A 17,008-nucleotide genomic window follows, 5' to 3' on the forward strand; every position below is an offset into this window, starting at 1 on the left:
AGCTTACGAATTTAATTGGTTCCCAGAAAGTGCGTGCAAGGTGAAAAGTGTGTCTTCTAAACATTAATTTCCCATAGGAAACCATTAAAATGGGAATAATCCGTTCCCAGGTCCCCATAAAACATAATTTTCTACTAAATAAGCCTTAAAACTACACAAAATGTACCTTATTTTATGTATAATAAATGTGTTATTGTATTGCAATTAAAGAAATAAACTGTATTGTATAATAAAGTCGTTTTATTTACCTTTGTGATGGTCGTTGATGTAGTTGCCTCTTGATGATATCCGAGTGAAGTTGCCGTGCTTTCTCAGCGATCATACCCTCACACACACTGTCCCATGCTAGCTGCTTTTCGTTAATCCAAATCAACACAAGTTTTTCAAACTCTTCTATTGCCTGAGACCGTTGCTTATACAACACCGAAACACCCTTAGCTACACGTAGCAATAGCATACAGGTACTGGGACGCTAAGTCGCATAAACGTAAACCTGGTTCGTATTTTTCGATGATCTCCTGCTTCTGCTCGACCGTAAATTTTTTTTTGTGTCCTCTTCAGCTTAACACTAGCTTGTGGTGGGGTCTTTATCCGTAACATAATAGCAAAAGTACTCTACTCGATAACAAACCATGTCTGCACTCAAAGAAAGGAGGTGTGGAAAACTAGTCCGCCAGCCACAGTGGCGCTGTTCGAACGTGTGGTTTGGTGTTCATCCGCCGAAAACTAGTCCGCCAGCGACCGTGGCGCTGTGTGGTTTGGTTTGTCCGCCGAAAACTAGTTCATATGCCAAGATTATATTCTCGCGAATTTAATGTTCGTAAGGCGAAAAGTTCGTCAGCTAAAACGTTCGTAAGCCGAGGTATCACTGTATTTCTCTTCATCATGATTATTGATCAATTCATCATTGACATTTTCCTTGAGGTATTAGTTGAAAATCAAGTGCTAAAATCACCGTCGGAACACCGAATATCATTTCAGGTCGCAGAACCATTTTGAGTCGGATTGCGGATGAATCGTAAATGATTTTGACTCGTTTTTCACTTTCAGTGAGCGGAGACGCGCATCTGGCGGCCTTTCCTTGGAGGAAATGAGAAGGAGCATGCAGTTTTCCCCCATTGATCGCAACGGTTTGTCCTCCGCTGTGCCATTGTAATGATGCGATATATATGAAATGTATATAATACTACTACTACTACTACTACTACTACTACTACTACTAATAATAATAATAATATTACATTTCATCTATAAGCGCCTTTCAAAACTCTCAAGGTCACTTTACAGTCAAAAGGATGAGTTTTTCTGTGGGTGAGCAGCGGCAGCCACATGCGCCAGCGTTCACTCAACCCGGAAGTAACTCAAATAGATAGAAAGCTAGCTCTCAGATAGCTAATAATAATAATGATACATTTCATTTACAAGCACTCTTCAAAACTCTCAAGGTCACTACAGTCAGTAATAGCTAGCTAGCTAATAGCTAGCTATCTAACTCGTCCTGTGACTGAAGTGACCTTGAGAGTTTTGAAGAGCGCTTGGAAATGAAATGTATTATTATTATTATTATTATTATTATTATTATTAGCCATCTCTTAGCTAGATAGCTTTCTATCTATTTGAGTTACTTCCGGGTAACTAGCTTGCTATTAGCTAGCTAATAGCTAGCTGATAGACAACTAGCTAGATAGCTATTCGATAGATAACTAGCTAGGTAGCTAGCCGATAGATAACTGTAGATAGCTAGCCAATAGATAACTAGCTAGATAGCTAGCCGATAGATAACTAGCTAGGTAGCTAACCGATAGATAACTAGGTAGATACCTAGCCGATAGATAGCTAGCCAGCTAGATAGCTATATGTACAACTCTTTCTATCGATGAGGAAGGAAAACTCAGATAATTGGCTAGTTATCTATTGGCTATCTACATAGCTAGTTATACAATTATGGCTTACTTTTATGAATTTATTTTCTCTGGCATGGCAAACTGCCGCGATCAAATATTATTTTATGTATTTATTTATTGTTTTACAGGTTACGTGTCCGATCCCATGAGCACCATGCGATTCTGCTCCTCCTTCAGTAGCAATGGCAGCTTTGAAGATAGTAACTAACATGTTTTAACTTGGTGGTGAGGGCTCATTTTTTTACTGAACCCTTGCCTGTTTATCATGTTACTCTTTTTTTATCATAATCAGTAAAATGTGTGATAATTTTATTCTGTGTTTTAGACTAAGCGATTTTTTAAATGGGATTTTAGAGTACATCGGCAATTAATGTAAAGTATTTGTGCACTTTTAATGTAGTACCATGCTATGCCACAACATTTCTTGGCAGCACTGAGTTCCACTGGAAGAGCTGCTGTGCAATTAACTGCACAGAAGAAGAATGATGCCCTTTTTCGAGTTGGATTTATTTGATCATTTTATCGATTTTTTTTGACAGCGAGACTGCCACGGAATAAAATATGTATTTTAATAAGCTATGTATTGAAACTTTCAATGTGCTTAGAATTTAGAGGGGCACTCGGAATGAACACAAGCAACTTTATTTGTCAAGTATTTTTAATTCATATTTTAATAAGCACAAGAGGAACGTAGCCACGCCAAGTCACACTGGAGGCAAGTAAGGCAAATTAATATATAATATATTTAAAAAGAGGCGAATGGTCGAAACATTTTCATAATTTTAATGACCTACAGTGACGTAAGGTGACCTCATTAAGCTATATTCGGTAGAAGAACGTGAAAGAACTTCATGAAGAAGATGGCGTACCTCCTGGGAGACCGGTCGCTAATCGCTATGAATGATTCATTTTGTGAAGCAAGAGTATCCACTTGCAGGTAAGAGGCCATTTCACTCGCTTCTTTGCATTTTTTGTAGCATTTCAAATAATGTACGGCGTACTACAACTTTTCTATGGGAATTATAATCATTTGTACGAGCAGCTATTAGCCATGGTTGACACATATGGTCTAACGATTCGATAAATAGCATGGTGAAATATTAATCAGTCCACGTGTGCAACTTTGCACAGAGTAGCCGCTAGATTAAATAACACCCCTGTTGGGAAATGTCTCCAGTACAAAACCGCAGCTAATGTCCACTCTCGGATCTGGACGATGCTAATAAAGGGTAAGAACTTGGACGAAAGGGAGTTTTGTTCAATGACCACACGCTCAAACGGTCTTGACTGACGACATCGTCCGTAACCCGGAGATTGCGACTGATGGACGTTTTGTCCTCGACAGCTACGTGACTTCCGACATCTGAACTGGACGTTTGAAAATGGCTAAGCTCTTGTTTGTGCGACTTTCCTTCTGGAGATGTCGCGTCTTTGACGTTGTCATGCATAGGATTCATTTCGAGAGAGCCGTTCCCGCCTTCGGTTGACGTGGGCTTGACGTCTACGCGGGACGCATTTTCAACAGTTTGCACCGCAGTCTCGTTTTTGATTCCTGCCATGTCTTCTGAAAGAGATCCTTCGTCTTTGGCTATGAGTTTTGTTTCATTCTCTGTGTTTGGTTTCGCGTTATCCTCCATTTTGTCGTTGGACACCTCCCAGTTGTCATTTGTGGGACTTGTCTCAGGGTTCGACTGAGCTCCGTCTTCGGTGTGATCCACTTCCGCTGCTTTGGTTACGACCGCCTCATGGGATGTCGGAAGGATTTCCAGAAACGCTGAGGTTCGGGTGTCCTTGGCGGACTCCCCGAGATCTTCCAGAGGTTCCACAAAAGTTTCAAAAGACTTGGACGCTTGATGTTTGGTTAACCAGTTGGTGACGAGCTCTACGCTGCTAGCTCTTGCTAGCGCCTCTGGATTTTCTCCGTCTGGTAGCTGGTTGATCGATAGAGTATTTGACTGTTTTCGGGTTTGGAAAAGGGCGCTCGCTACTTCCTTCAAGGCTTCGTCGGCCTCTTTTGTCCCAATCTCATCCTCTGGGGACTTGATTTTCGTGAATTCATTTAGGCTCGGAGGGTTGGAAGACTGTTTCTCTTCGGGAAATGTTACGACGGATGATGGACCGGCCTTGTTTTTCGGAGTTTCTTCGGTTTTCTCACCCTCAAGGTCTTGCCTGTTTCTTTTTGAGTCATCGGAGACGAGATCCTGGATTGCGTCAATTCTCAGCGATCCGGTTTCGGAGTCATTTTTATCACGTTGTATCTCTGCACCGTCTTCCCCCTTTCGGACATCTTGGGTTATTTCCAACTTGTCGTACAAACGTTTGGACTGTTCGTCTTGTCGTTTTTCAGGTTGCTCTGATAAATCGTCCCCACGTTTGTCCTCGAGGGAGCCATTTTCTTCTTGAGTGGCCATTTCCCCGTTTTCAGCGTCGACGTGACCCATTTTACCTTCTTCGATAACCCGAACTTTATCCGACGTCGTCTCTCCCGTTGCGTTCGTCGTATTTCCTTCTACAACATTTCGCGTCATCGCCGTTTTTTGCCTCTCACTTTCCTCTACTGACGTTTGTTCCGTTTGCTGTTCATCCGTCGGTGATTCTTGTCGTTCTTCCGTGTCGCACGTGACAATTTTCTCCCCTTCAAGGTAAACTTCACGTGTTATACTTTGCTTTGTATTATCAACGTCCGATTTGTTTTTTTCGCCACCTGTCTCTGCCTCGGTAGAAACGATTTCTTTACCGTCATCTGGGCTTGTTTTATCGTGACTTTGCTCTTCTTCATTCTCGTCTTTGAGTGTCGCTGGACTTCCCCCCGCGTCGTCTGGCATTCCCTTTTTTACTCCTTCGCCATGATCGGAACTTATTGACAAATTGATTGCGTCTTTACCCGCCTCGTCTTTCTCCATCATTGCGTTTTCTCTTTGATCACCAGTGGTCGATTCGCCGATGTCTTCGCCTTCCTCGATCTGAGCTTCAATCGTATTTCGTTCTTCATCCTTGGTTGTCACATTTTTTCTTTCTTCGGCTTGGTTTTCGTCCGTTTCTTCGTTTTTATCAGTGGTTGCTTCGTCCAGTTGTGCTGCTTTCTGGTCCTCACAAGTAACAATTTTGTCTTTGTCACCTTGAGTCGTCCAATCTTCGATTCTTTCAGCTTCGTTGTCAACTTTTAACGGCACTTGACATTCTTCCCGACTAACTGTCGTTAATACTTGGTTTATTCTGTCAGTTTCTTTCGCCTCTACACAAACAATTTTCTGTTCTTCATCCTTACCGGGCTCGTCTTTACTTTCCTCAGTTTGACTTTCCTCCAGGATGGCTTTTTTAATTTTGTCAGCTTCCTCCTTCGGAGCAGTTATCGGGATACCGTCTTTGTCTGCCACTTCTGGACTTTCTTCGGTTTCCTTCTTGTCATTCCAGATTGGAATGTCTCCGACGCCTGCGTTTGTTTCATTAGCTTCATCTGCCTTTTCTTCATTGGCTTTTGTGGCCTCCTCGCTCTGGTTTTTTACCTCCGTTTTTTCCGATCCATCCGGCTCATCTTGATCAAGGGTCACCACCGCTTCGCCTTGGTCACTTTGTGTCTCGACTTTTGGATCCTCTGGAGTATTTTCTATATTTGTTTTTTCCTCGGTTTTACGTCTGTCCTGTTCATTATCCATGTTCGCCTCTTTGTCTTCTTCCTCTTTGTCACCCCGTTCCTCACTTTTGACCACGGGATCATCTTGCCCATCAATCGTGGCTTCAATATCAGCCGGTTCTTCGACGTCCCTTTTAGAAACCGTTGTTTCGAATTCTGATCCTCCAGCAGTCTCCTCCGCCTTTGTCTCTGTTGTCTCTGCGGTTGTCTTCACCCCTGAGTCAGCATCCACGATTTTCTTTTCGATGGAGATAGCAGAGGCATCTTCATGGGACACTGAAGTCCCATCGCTTTCTTTCAGTTTCTCATCTGAACCACCTCCATCTTTGGCTTCTTTCACCGTCTCCTGTACCGTTGATTCAACGTCATCTCCCACATTATCTTTAATGTCCTCAAAGTTCTCGCAAGGTTCTTCATGACCTGCTTCAACATCGTCTTTTGGGTCAACTTCAGATTCCACCAGAACTGCTTCTGCAAATGCACACAAAACATGTTCTTCATGTATTCCCCAACCAGCAAGGATCCCAAGAGCCGAATTAAAGTTCGATACCATCTTTGTGTAACTCCAGGCCTTGGTCTGGGGATGTCACCTTCTCCTGTTCGGTATCGGTCTCGCTCAACTCTGACTCCTTTGGGATAGCTTCAGCGAGCTTTTCCTGCACACATTCGGCTTGGGAAAGACCAAAGTACACGGCAAATGTGACAATATCAGCTACTTAGAATCTGAATCAGAAAGCCTTTAATAGTACCACTATTAAAGGGAAAGTTAGGGGACATTTAAGGAGCTTTGAGAAGAAAAGAGACCCAGGTATAGGAAGCATGAATTCACACAACAAACACTGAACACCGTAGATCTTTAATTGGGAAATGACATCAGAGTACCAAAGCATGTGCAAAGTATGTGCATAGACATGAAATCAGGATTGGGGACAAAGAAGACATTTTCTTCCCAACGACCATAGAAAAAGAAAAGATGTTGACACCTGGTCTAAGAAATATCAAGCGCATGCAAGGTGGCAGGGCCACGGAGGACCAGAATTTGACACCCTTGTGCTAAATATTTGGACAATCGGTCGCCATTTAAAGCTTAGAGTGAATTGTGTTTCGTGTGAGCCGCAGATTCACCAATAATATTGTCAACCGATTTGGAAAAGATAGGCTAAAGTTGAGTACATCCTTTTTTTTTAAACTCATCATTCAATTTTGGACATGAAATGAAATTAGTATTGAATACAATATATTTATATAAACATAAGCTCTCTATTTGCTAGCTAGCTAGCAAGATTTCCATTTGCTATCTAGCTAGCTATCTTTCTATTTGCTATCTAGATGACTAGCTATCTATCTTCTGATGAAAGAAGACGATCTAAGGTTTCTTACACCAGCTATTTGCTAGTTATTAACTATCTATTTGCTAGCTATTCGCTAGGTATTAGCTATGTATTTACTAGCTATTAGCTATCTATTCGCTAGCTATTAGCGATCTATTCACTAGCTATTAGCTATCAATTAGCTAGCGAGCTAGCTTTCTATCTGTTTGAGTTACTTTCGGGTTGAGTGAACGCTGGCGCGTGTGTCTGCCGCTGCTCACCCACAGAAAAACTTATGCTGTGACTGTAAAGTGACCTTGAGAGTTTTGAAAGGCGCTTGTAAATGAACTTTATTATAATAGGATCATTGATTATTTTACTTTAAATTGACAGTTTTGTTAAGCGCTTTGTTACAGCTGCAGCTGTTGTTAAAGCGCGATGTATTGTATTGTAATGATCTTTTTCCCTTTTTTGGGGGAAAAAAAGTATAAAAAATAGGCCATTACTTTAGGTGAGCAGCGGCAGCCACATACGCCAGCGTTCACTCAACCCCGAAGTAAGAAAAAAAAAATAGAAAGCCAGCTAGCTAGCTGATGGGTAGCCAGTTATGAGGATGTGCGAAAAAAAATATTGTTGGCTATCTGGCTGGCTAGCTATTAGCTGTCTAGCTGGCTGGCTGTTAGCTGGCTAGCTGTTGGCTATCTGGCCATTTACTCACCACTCGCTGGCTCCTCCAACTCGCCTTCATCCTCTATCTCGAGGCTCTCTGTCACCTTCCGGCTCTGCTCTTTCCCACTAGCGGCGGAGGCATCCATATTTGTGCTCGACACGGCAACCGTGGCTTCTTCTTGCTTCACGTAGTCTTCCTCCTCCACCGTTTCCACTTGAAGGATCTCCTTGGGTTCCTCTGCATCCTCCTCGTCCTCTGTGGAGTCTTCGACCATTTCCGCAGGGCTCCCCTCGCTGGTGACGGAACTCGAACGAGGCCTCGCGTCATCCCCGTCGTCGTCTTCTTCGCTGTCACTTTCCGAGTCCGATGAAGTTTCATCTTTCGTCCGTGCCTCCGTCACGCTGGTTTGATGCGCCGCTAATTTTTCGTTGGATCCTTCGACGATGACGTTATCGTCTCCTTCAAAGTCCTCATCGTAATCTGCACGGCGAGATGATTAGATGATTAGAACACGTTTCTGCATCTCTGTTATTATCATCATCATAATACCATCTTTGTTTTTGTCATCTTGTTGCGGAGAGGTGGTCTCAAGTCCTGTCTGGGATGGGCTCTCGGCCTCCTCGAGGTTTCCTCGGACTTCTTCGACTTCTTTGGGTGGAGGAGCAGGCTTCCTGTCAAGCCCCATTGCAATGATGCATCTAAAAAAAAAACAGAATTATTTTTTTTTAAAATGGAGGTCTGGAGGTCGTAGTCATAAGTATGGGTGGTCGTAAGTCGAGCCGGTCATAAGTCGGATGTTTATGTCATCCTAAAACTCAATATATCATATTTATTATACATAAAATAAGGTGTATTTTGTGTCGCTTTAAGACTTATTTAGCCTAAAATTGTGATTTATGGGGACCTGGGAACAGATTATTCTAATTTTAATGGTTTCCTATGGGAAATTAATGTTTGGAGTACACACTTTTCGCCTTACACACATTTTCTGGGAACCAATTAAGTTCGTAAGCCAAGGTATCACAAGGTATTTCATTTGTAGTGTTTATTTTTTAAACTGCCGTTGTTATCAATTTTGCTCATATGCTACCTAGCTAGCTGTGTGCTAGCTATTAGCTATGTGGCTATCTCGCTAGCTATCTCGATAGCTATCTCGATAGCTATCAATTAGCTGTCTGGCTATCTAGCCAGCTGCCTGGAGAGTTATCTATTAGCCATGTATTAGCTAGATACCTAGCTTGCTATCTATTTGAGTTACTTCCGGGTTGAGTGAACGCTGGCGCGTTTGGCTGCCGCTGCTCACCTGCAGAAATTTTTTAAGTGACCTTGAGAGTTTTGAAAGGCGCTTAAAAATGAAATGTATTATTATTATTATTATTATTATTATTATTATTATAACACATGCAGGAAATTGTATTGATGCAGTTTGTTATCTATATCGTCCTTGTGGATAAATCGAATAGATCAACCGCAAATTTGAATTCAGAAATTGCTTTTTTTTTTTTCCACAAAAATATTTTTAAATGCTAAAGTTGTTGAGATTTTTTTTTTAACTTGAAACTACCTGATTCATAAATACAATAAAACTGTGTAATTCAACATAAAAACAATAAAATAAAATAAAAAACAGTGAAGAATGCATGAATGCATTAATGAATACATGAACGAATGCATGAATGAATGCATGAATAAATGAATGCATGAATGAATGAACGCATGAACACATAAATGCGCCAATGAATGCATGCATGCATGCATGAATGCATGAATGCATGAATGCATGAATGAATGCATTAATGAATGCATGAATACATGAACGAACGAATGTATGAATACATGAACAAATGAATGAATACATGAATGAAAGTACATGAATACATGAATGAATACATGAATAATCTAAAATATAATAATAATGTTTTATATACATTTTTTAATTATCATACAAACAAATAAACATCAAATTTAATTTCAAAGCTAAAAAAAATGCCAGTAAAAACAAAACGATAGAAATAAAATGAGAAAGCACGCCTTTCCCTCACTTGTAACAGGGCGATGCCCGCTCGATGGCGCTGAAGCCAAAATGTCCGTGCCTGCCGCCCAGTCTGGGACCTCGCCTGTGCTTGAACTCGCAGCACGAACTGAGGCGCTCCGCTTGCAGGCCGTTCAAGAAGAAGGTCAAGCTAAAGGGGAAACCTCGATGTCGCCTCGACACGAACTGGAACTTCTCTGAGGTCAAAAAAACGGGGTGGTGGAAGGGTCAAAAGAGGAAAACGGCGTGGCGTTCTGTCTGTGTGACCATTTGACTTTTGACATGATCACTATTACAGGGAGACCTTGGCTTACGATCTTAATTGGTTCCCAGAGAGAGTGTGTAAGCCGAAAAGTGTGTATCCCAAAAATTAATTTCCCATAGGAAACCATTAAAATGAGAATAATCCGTTCCCAGGACCCTATAAAATAAAAATAATTTTCTAATTTCTAATTTTCCAAGCCTTAAAACTACACAAAATACACCTTATTTTATCAATAGTAAATGTGCTATGGTATTATAATTAAAGAAATAAACTGTACTGTATAATAAAGTCATTTTATTTACCTATATGATGGCCGTTGATGGCTCAATGGAATGGAATGGCAGGTTTCATCAGCATTAAACACTTGATGAGGAACGTAATCTTTCACCATCTTGAGGAATGATCCCTTGTAGGTGCTTTCTCTGCGATAATTTTACCTAGTTCCTCATCAATTGTGTTCTGTTTAGCTAGGTTGATAGCATTTTGCATCAAGTGTTCAGATGGCTTGTGCAGGTTATTTGTGGAACCTGATTGATGGGAATTTTAACCTTGCAGTCTACACTGCCTTTGAACTATCAAAGTTGAAATGAGTCCAAATTTCACAGCTTTCTCTCCATTTTGTCACTCTGTCGTCAGCCTGTCTCTTTAATGTTTAAACCACCTCCCCCCACTGCTGCTTTCTTGACCAATCACGTGGCTTTAACCGAAGACTGGGGGGCGGGGAGTAGAGGACAAAAACAGTCGGCTTCCATTTTGTTGTTTGCAGAACGGCCTCACTCTCTCTCTCTGTCTATCTATTTAATGTTTGCAGCTCTGTGTTTCTGTAAGCCCCTCCCCCTCCAACTGCTGCATTCTTGACCAATCACGTGGCTTTAACCGAAGACTGGGGGTGGGGAATAGAGGACAAAAATGAGTCGGCTGACATTTTCTTGTTAGGAGAACGGGTACGACACGTAGTTTGTATGCCAAGGTAAAATTTTCATAAATGTAACGGAAAAGTTCGTAAGCCGAGGGGTTCGTAAACCGAGGTATCACGGTATATCAAGATTATTAATAACTCCAAACATGGACATTTGTACTAAAGTCCAGTTCCCGGAATGTAAGTTTTTTTTTTTTTTTTTGTCACTACTGACCTCCTTCACGGAGTTTGCCCTTATACACACAGAGGTTCTCGCCTCCGCAGTGTTGTTGAAACACTTGGACTTCATCCCTCAGGTCTTCTGCGTCATGGGATAGATGCACAGATTTCCCGAAATACACCATGGTAACTTGCACTTTGCTCTGCGGCACGGAAGTCCTCGGGAGGGCTTGATCCTGCAATCAAACGACACTCTTGCTTGACACGTTTTCACTATACCTTTCACCGGAATCGACCATGACAAAAAAAAACTAAGTTCCTGCTTCCCATTACATTTTTAATACATTTCTCGAAAATGTATTATTCTATACAAATTTCATTTATTAACTATTACATTTGGTGTGTCAATGTTTAAATCAATTCGCTATACAGTGATACCTCAGATCGCGAACTTAATGGGTTCCCAGACAGTGCGTCTAAGGTGAAAAGTTTGTCTTCCAAACAATTATTTTCCCATAAGAAACCATTAAAAATGAGAATAATCCGTTCCCCGGTCCCCATAAAACGTAATTTTCAACTAAATAAGCCTTAAAACTACACAAAATATACCTTATTTTATGTCTAATAAATGTGCTATTGTATTGTAATTAAAGAAATAAACTGTATAATAATAATAATAATAATATTACATTTGATTTCTCAGCCCCTTTCAAAACTCTCAAAGTTCACTCAACCCGGAAGTAACATAAAATGATCATCATTACACAACAATAATAATAATAATAAGAATAAATAATAGCCTTTAGTGTCAAACTAATTATTATTTTCATCAGTTCATCATCAATCGATGATTTTGTGATTAATCAACAATTAAAGGTGGATTGTGAATGATGATTGATTGATATTTCAAAATTTGTTTCAGGGTAAAAAAAAAAAGCAAACTAACTCGGGAATTGAAAAGCATGACGTGGAGCGTCATTCCCAAATTTTTCCGCGTTGAATAAAGTGGTTTTATTTCCCTTTGTGATGGTCGTTGATGATATCTGAGTGGAGTTGCCGTGCTTTCTCGGCGATAATACCGTCACTCACAATGTCCCCTGCTAGCTGCTTTTCGTGAATCCAAATCAACAAAAGTTTTTCAACCTCTTCTATTGCCTGAGACCGTTGCTTAGACAACACAGAAACAGCCTTCGCCACACGTAGCAATGGTCGACTTAGCATATTGAACGCTAAGTCACACAAACGCACACCTTCTTCGTGTTTTGCGATGATCTCCTTCTTCTGCTCAACCGTCATTTTTTTGTGTCCTCTTCAGCTTAACACTAGCCTGTGGTGGGGTCTTTTTCTGTCCCATAACAGCAAATGTATTCCAGTCGATAACAAAGTCTGTCTACACTCAAAGAAAGGGGTGATGAAAACTAGTTCGCCAGCCACCGTGGCGCTCCGCGTGGTTTGGTTGGTTTGCCGAAAACTAGTTCATCTGCCAAGATTATATTCTCGCGAATTTAATGTTCATAAAGCGAAACGTTCGTGACCTAAAGCGTTCGTAAACTGAGGTATCACTGTATTTATTTTCTCTCGCCAGATTCATCAACCTCATTGGCATCGACTGTGCCGATGGTAGTGGCAGGGCGCAATCGTCTGCGGCACCAGAGACCGGGAGTCCCGCCTGGAGTGCAGCCGGAGCCCCTGCTTTTCCTCTTGGTGACAGGTGGAAGTGGCGTGACGAAATTGTTGATCACCGGCAGGTAGCAAGGTGAGATGACGGGCGGGGGATCCCGTAGGGTGGACTCGTGCTTTCTGGACTCTCTGCCCGTCTAGGAGAGAGGAAAGGCTACATCAGGGGTGTCTAAGTCATTTTTTGCCGCGGGCCACATTGTAGTTATGGTTTCCTCTCGAGGGCCGTTATGAATTTGGGGAACCCATTAGAATGTTTAAATCCCTTCAAATATTACATATAGAGCACACAGCAAATTAATGAATAACTCGTTTTCAAATCTGAAGTCAAGAATAATGACTTTTATTGTGGTTGACATCCAAAAATATGACATTTTGGCTCAGATTTTAGCAATCATCGTGGAATTTAACAAGTTTGATTTGCTTTCGCGGGCCGAAAAAAATGATGTGGCGGGCCGGATTTGGCCCGCGGGCCTTGACTTTGACACCTGTGGGCTACATGGTGAATATTGAGTACAGAGTTTACTGTATCATCTATTTTGTCCTCACGTGATGTCTTCATTTTTCTGTCCTCTGATTGGTCGACGAGAGGAAACTTACTATCCAACATGCTATCCTCCAAAGTCGTGTTTAATTAATCTACAGTATATAGCTAGCTATCTTGCTATATCGCTATCTTGCTATCTCGATCGCTATGTTGCTATGTTGCTATCTCATGCGGTATCTCGCTCGCCATCTAGGTACCTCGCTATCTATCTCGCTCGCTATCTCGTTATCTCGCTCGCTATCTCGCTATCTCGTTCGCTATCTCGCTCGCCATCTAGCTATCTCGATCACTATCTCGCTGTCTCGCTCGCTATCTCGGCATCGCGCTATCTCGCTACCTCGCCCGCCACCTACCTCGCCCGCTATCCCGCCAGCTAGCTCTCCCGCCAGCGAGCTATCTCGCCGGCTTGCTATCTCGCTATCTAACTTGCGATCTCACCCGCTATCTCGCCCGCTACCTCGCCCGCTCGCTACCGCTCGCTACCTCGTTAGCTTGCTATCTCGCCAGCTTCCTATCTCGCTATCTATCTCGCTATTTATCTTGCTAGCTATTCATTTTTACCTTGGTGTGGTTTCTGCATCATAGAAATCAAGTTTGTGTATTTTATTTTTTTTATTTTTTGCTCTCACGGTGCTGCTGAACAGCGGTTGGTTGTCACCGAAACCCTCGTTGACCCTGTGAGGGGAGCTGCATTTGTTATTTCCTCCGTGGATTGGTTTCAAACGGGCGGGCCGCTGCATCTTTCCCGGAGCCGTATTGGGTCGAGAGGAACATGGCTGCGCACACGGAGAAGACCCACTTATTCTTATCTTATTTTGGCAAAGGTTGTAAAAAAAAATAGACTTGCAATCTGGATTGGCATCAAAATAAGACGAGTAAAAAAAAAAATATAAATCTCACCGATTCGGAGGATCCGTAATGACCACCTACAGGTCCAGAGTGTTGTTTTCGGACAGCGTTGGGCCCCACGGGTGGACGTGGCGACATCATTCCGACATAGTCTTCAAATCGCTTTTTGCGTGCCACCTTTGAGACCACAGAAATGTGCGATATTTCATTTATTCATGGTGGATAGGTCACAAAAAAAAAACGAGAAATGTATATTTTTTAACGCATTTGCTGCCATTCCCGAAATATTTGGGAAATTGAAAAGTGTGACGTGAAGCGGCATTCCCGAATTTGTTCGGCTTTCTGTTTTTCTTGCGCGTGTGGCGATAAAGCGCTGGTCAGACCTCTGGCAATGTTTTTCCCTTCCAGAAGGGGGCAACATTTGCCTTTTGTCCATGTTCGCACTGTATTACAGCTTCATCTTACAACCATCACAAAGGTAAATAAAACAAATTTATTATACAGTACAGTTTATTTCTTTAATTATAATACCATAGCACATTTATTATACATAAAATAAGATATATTTTGTGTAGTTTTAAGGCTTATTTAGTTGAAAATTATGTTTTATGGGGACCTGGGAACGGATTATTCTCATTTTAGTGGTTTCCTATGGGAAATTAATTTTTGGGACACACTTTTCGCCTTACACACTCTGTCTGGAACCAAGTTTGTAAGCCAAGGCATCACTGTATTTCCATAGGCTTGCAAGCCTCTAATATAATGCAGTCGTTGGCATCTTTGAAGCAATCCGCCACTTCCTGGACAATCTTACCATGTTTTTGTGCTTCGCTAAAAATACACTCCCCTTTCCTTTTGTACAAATTCTTTGGAAACATTTTTTTCCAAATGCTAACTCTCCCTAACTTCGATTTTTCTCCCGTTACGACCAGATCTGCAATGTATCCCCCCCCGCCCCCTCCACGCTCCAAATGAAGTCACGAAGCGTCCATTGACATGCAAATGACTCACCTTCATCTTGTGCACTCGCTCCATCCGGGCAAACCCCTCCAGTTTTCTTTTTATCTCCATCTGATGGAGACGCTACATGGGAGATTTAATTAGCATGACTCATTATGCTGCAAAATGCTGACGTTCTTTTTTTTTGTGTTTGTGTGTCTGGAACAAGGTGTTCAAACCCCCCCAATCCTCACCCACCTCCATCTCCAACACCTTGAGGAAAATAGCCTGGGCCAGACACTCTCGGATGTGTTTTTGGTGGGCTCTCTCAAGTTGCCTGTGTTTGTATTCCTTATCCGGGACGATCCGTCCGCTCCTGGTGATCTAAGGGCAACAATAGTCGCAAAAATCTGCCGTTTACAGTAAAGTCTCGTTATATCGATATTCAAGGGAGTCCGAAAAAATATCGATATAACCGGGACTATCGATATATCCGATATCGCTATAACGAGACTTTACTGTATTTTAAACCAGTAGTGGTAAATACAAACACTCCCCTACTTACGACCATTCGAGTTACAAACAACTGTACATACGAACATTTTTCGAGTAACATTCTGTTCAGTTGTAATAGTACGTATCTTTATAGAGCCTATATTTTATTCAATGTTTATTTTTCAGTGCAATCCAATAGAGGTTACTTATGCAAGCTACTTCGGAACATTCAAGTTACGAACAACTGTACATACAAACATTTTTGTCGTAACATATATAGTATTCTCTCCAGTTGTACATGTACATATCTTTATAGAGCATATATTTTATTCAATGTTCATTTTTCAATATAAACCAATACAGGTTACTTATACAAGCTAGTTACGAACATTCAAGTTACGAACAACTATACATACGAACATTTTTGTAGTACCATGTATAGTATTCTCTCCAGTTGTACATGTACATATCTGTATAGGGCATATATTTTATTCAATGTTCATTTTTCAGTATAAACCAATACAGGTTACTTATACAAGCTAGTTACGAACTTTCAAGTTACGAACAACTATACATACGAACATTTTTGTAGTACCATGTATAGTATTCTCTCCAGTTGTACATGTACATATCTGTATAGGGCATATATTTTATTCAATGTTCATTTTTCAGTATAAACCAATACAGGTTACTTATACAAGCTAGTTACGAACATTCAAGTTACGAACAACTATACATACGAACATTTTTGTAGTACCATGTATAGTATTCTCTCCAGTTGTACATGTACATATCTGTATAGAGCATATATTTTATTCAATGTTAATTTTTCAATATAAACCAATACAGGTTACTTATACAAGCTAGTTACGAACATTCAAGTTACGAACAACTATACATACGAACATTTTTGTAGTACCATGTATAGTATTCTCTCCAGTTGTACATGTACATATCTTTATAGAGCATATATTTTATTCAATGTTCATTTTTCAATATAAACCAATACAGGTTACTTATACAAGGTAGTTACGAACATTCAAGTTACGAACAACTATACATACGAACATTTTTGTAGTACCATGTATAGTATTCTCTCCAGTTGTACATGTACATATCTGTATAGGGCATATATTTTATTCAATGTTCATTTTTCAGTATAAACCAATACAGGTTACTTATACAAGCTAATTACGAACATTCACGTTACGAACAACTATACATACGAACATTTTTGTAGTACCATGTATAGTATTCTCTCCAGTTGTACATGTACATATCTGTATAGAGCATATATTTTATTCAATGTTCATTTTTCAGTATAAACCAATACAGGTTACTTATACAAGCTAGTTACGAACATTCAAGTTACGAACAACTATACATACGAACATTTTTGTAGTACCATGTATAGTATTCTCTCTAGTTGTACATGTACTGTACATATCTTTAAAGAGCATATATTTTATTCAATGTTTATTTTTCAGCCCAAACCAATACAGGTTACTTACACAAGCTAGTTACAAACATTCGAGTTACGAACAACTGTCCATATGAACATTTTTCTCGTAACATAGTATTCTCCCCAGTTTTACATGTGCATATCTT

General features: G+C 40.8%; 2 protein-coding genes across 5 annotated transcripts in view; one reads left to right on the top strand and one right to left on the bottom strand.

Moving 5' to 3' along the window:
- The window catches only part of tnni3k (TNNI3 interacting kinase), a 28,988-nt gene extending 26,164 nt beyond the window's left edge, over nt 1-2,824 (top strand). For all 4 annotated transcript variants that reach the window (XM_089000745.1, XM_089000741.1, XM_089000742.1 and 1 more), the window contains 3 exons: nt 1,051-1,130; nt 2,033-2,623; nt 2,701-2,824. In XM_089000745.1, the coding sequence (XP_088856871.1) occupies nt 1,051-1,130; nt 2,033-2,112 (160 nt within the window). In that variant the 3' untranslated portion in view covers nt 2,113-2,623; nt 2,701-2,824. The remainder of the gene's footprint in view (nt 1-1,050; nt 1,131-2,032; nt 2,624-2,700) is intronic.
- A 15-nt stretch (nt 2,825-2,839) lies between these two features.
- erich3 (glutamate rich 3) overlaps nt 2,840-17,008 on the bottom strand; it is a 16,001-nt gene continuing 1,832 nt past the window's right edge. The window contains exons 3-13 of the mRNA XM_089000740.1: nt 15,164-15,289; nt 14,978-15,049; nt 14,018-14,143; nt 13,747-13,893; nt 12,489-12,710; nt 10,949-11,129; nt 9,561-9,747; nt 8,068-8,216; nt 7,567-7,998; nt 6,089-6,208; nt 2,840-6,009 (exon numbers count right to left, since the gene is read on the bottom strand). Coding sequence (XP_088856866.1) covers nt 3,095-6,009; nt 6,089-6,208; nt 7,567-7,998; nt 8,068-8,216; nt 9,561-9,747; nt 10,949-11,129; nt 12,489-12,710; nt 13,747-13,893; nt 14,018-14,143; nt 14,978-15,049; nt 15,164-15,289 — 4,677 coding nt within the window. The 3' untranslated portion in view covers nt 2,840-3,094. The remainder of the gene's footprint in view (nt 6,010-6,088; nt 6,209-7,566; nt 7,999-8,067; nt 8,217-9,560; nt 9,748-10,948; nt 11,130-12,488; nt 12,711-13,746; nt 13,894-14,017; nt 14,144-14,977; nt 15,050-15,163; nt 15,290-17,008) is intronic.

The sequence above is a fragment of the Hippocampus bargibanti genome, linkage group LG07 (genome assembly GCF_051943395.1).
Source record: "Hippocampus bargibanti isolate YZ-2025 linkage group LG07, ASM5194339v1, whole genome shotgun sequence".
NCBI classification, from domain to species: domain Eukaryota; kingdom Metazoa; phylum Chordata; class Actinopteri; order Syngnathiformes; family Syngnathidae; genus Hippocampus; species Hippocampus bargibanti.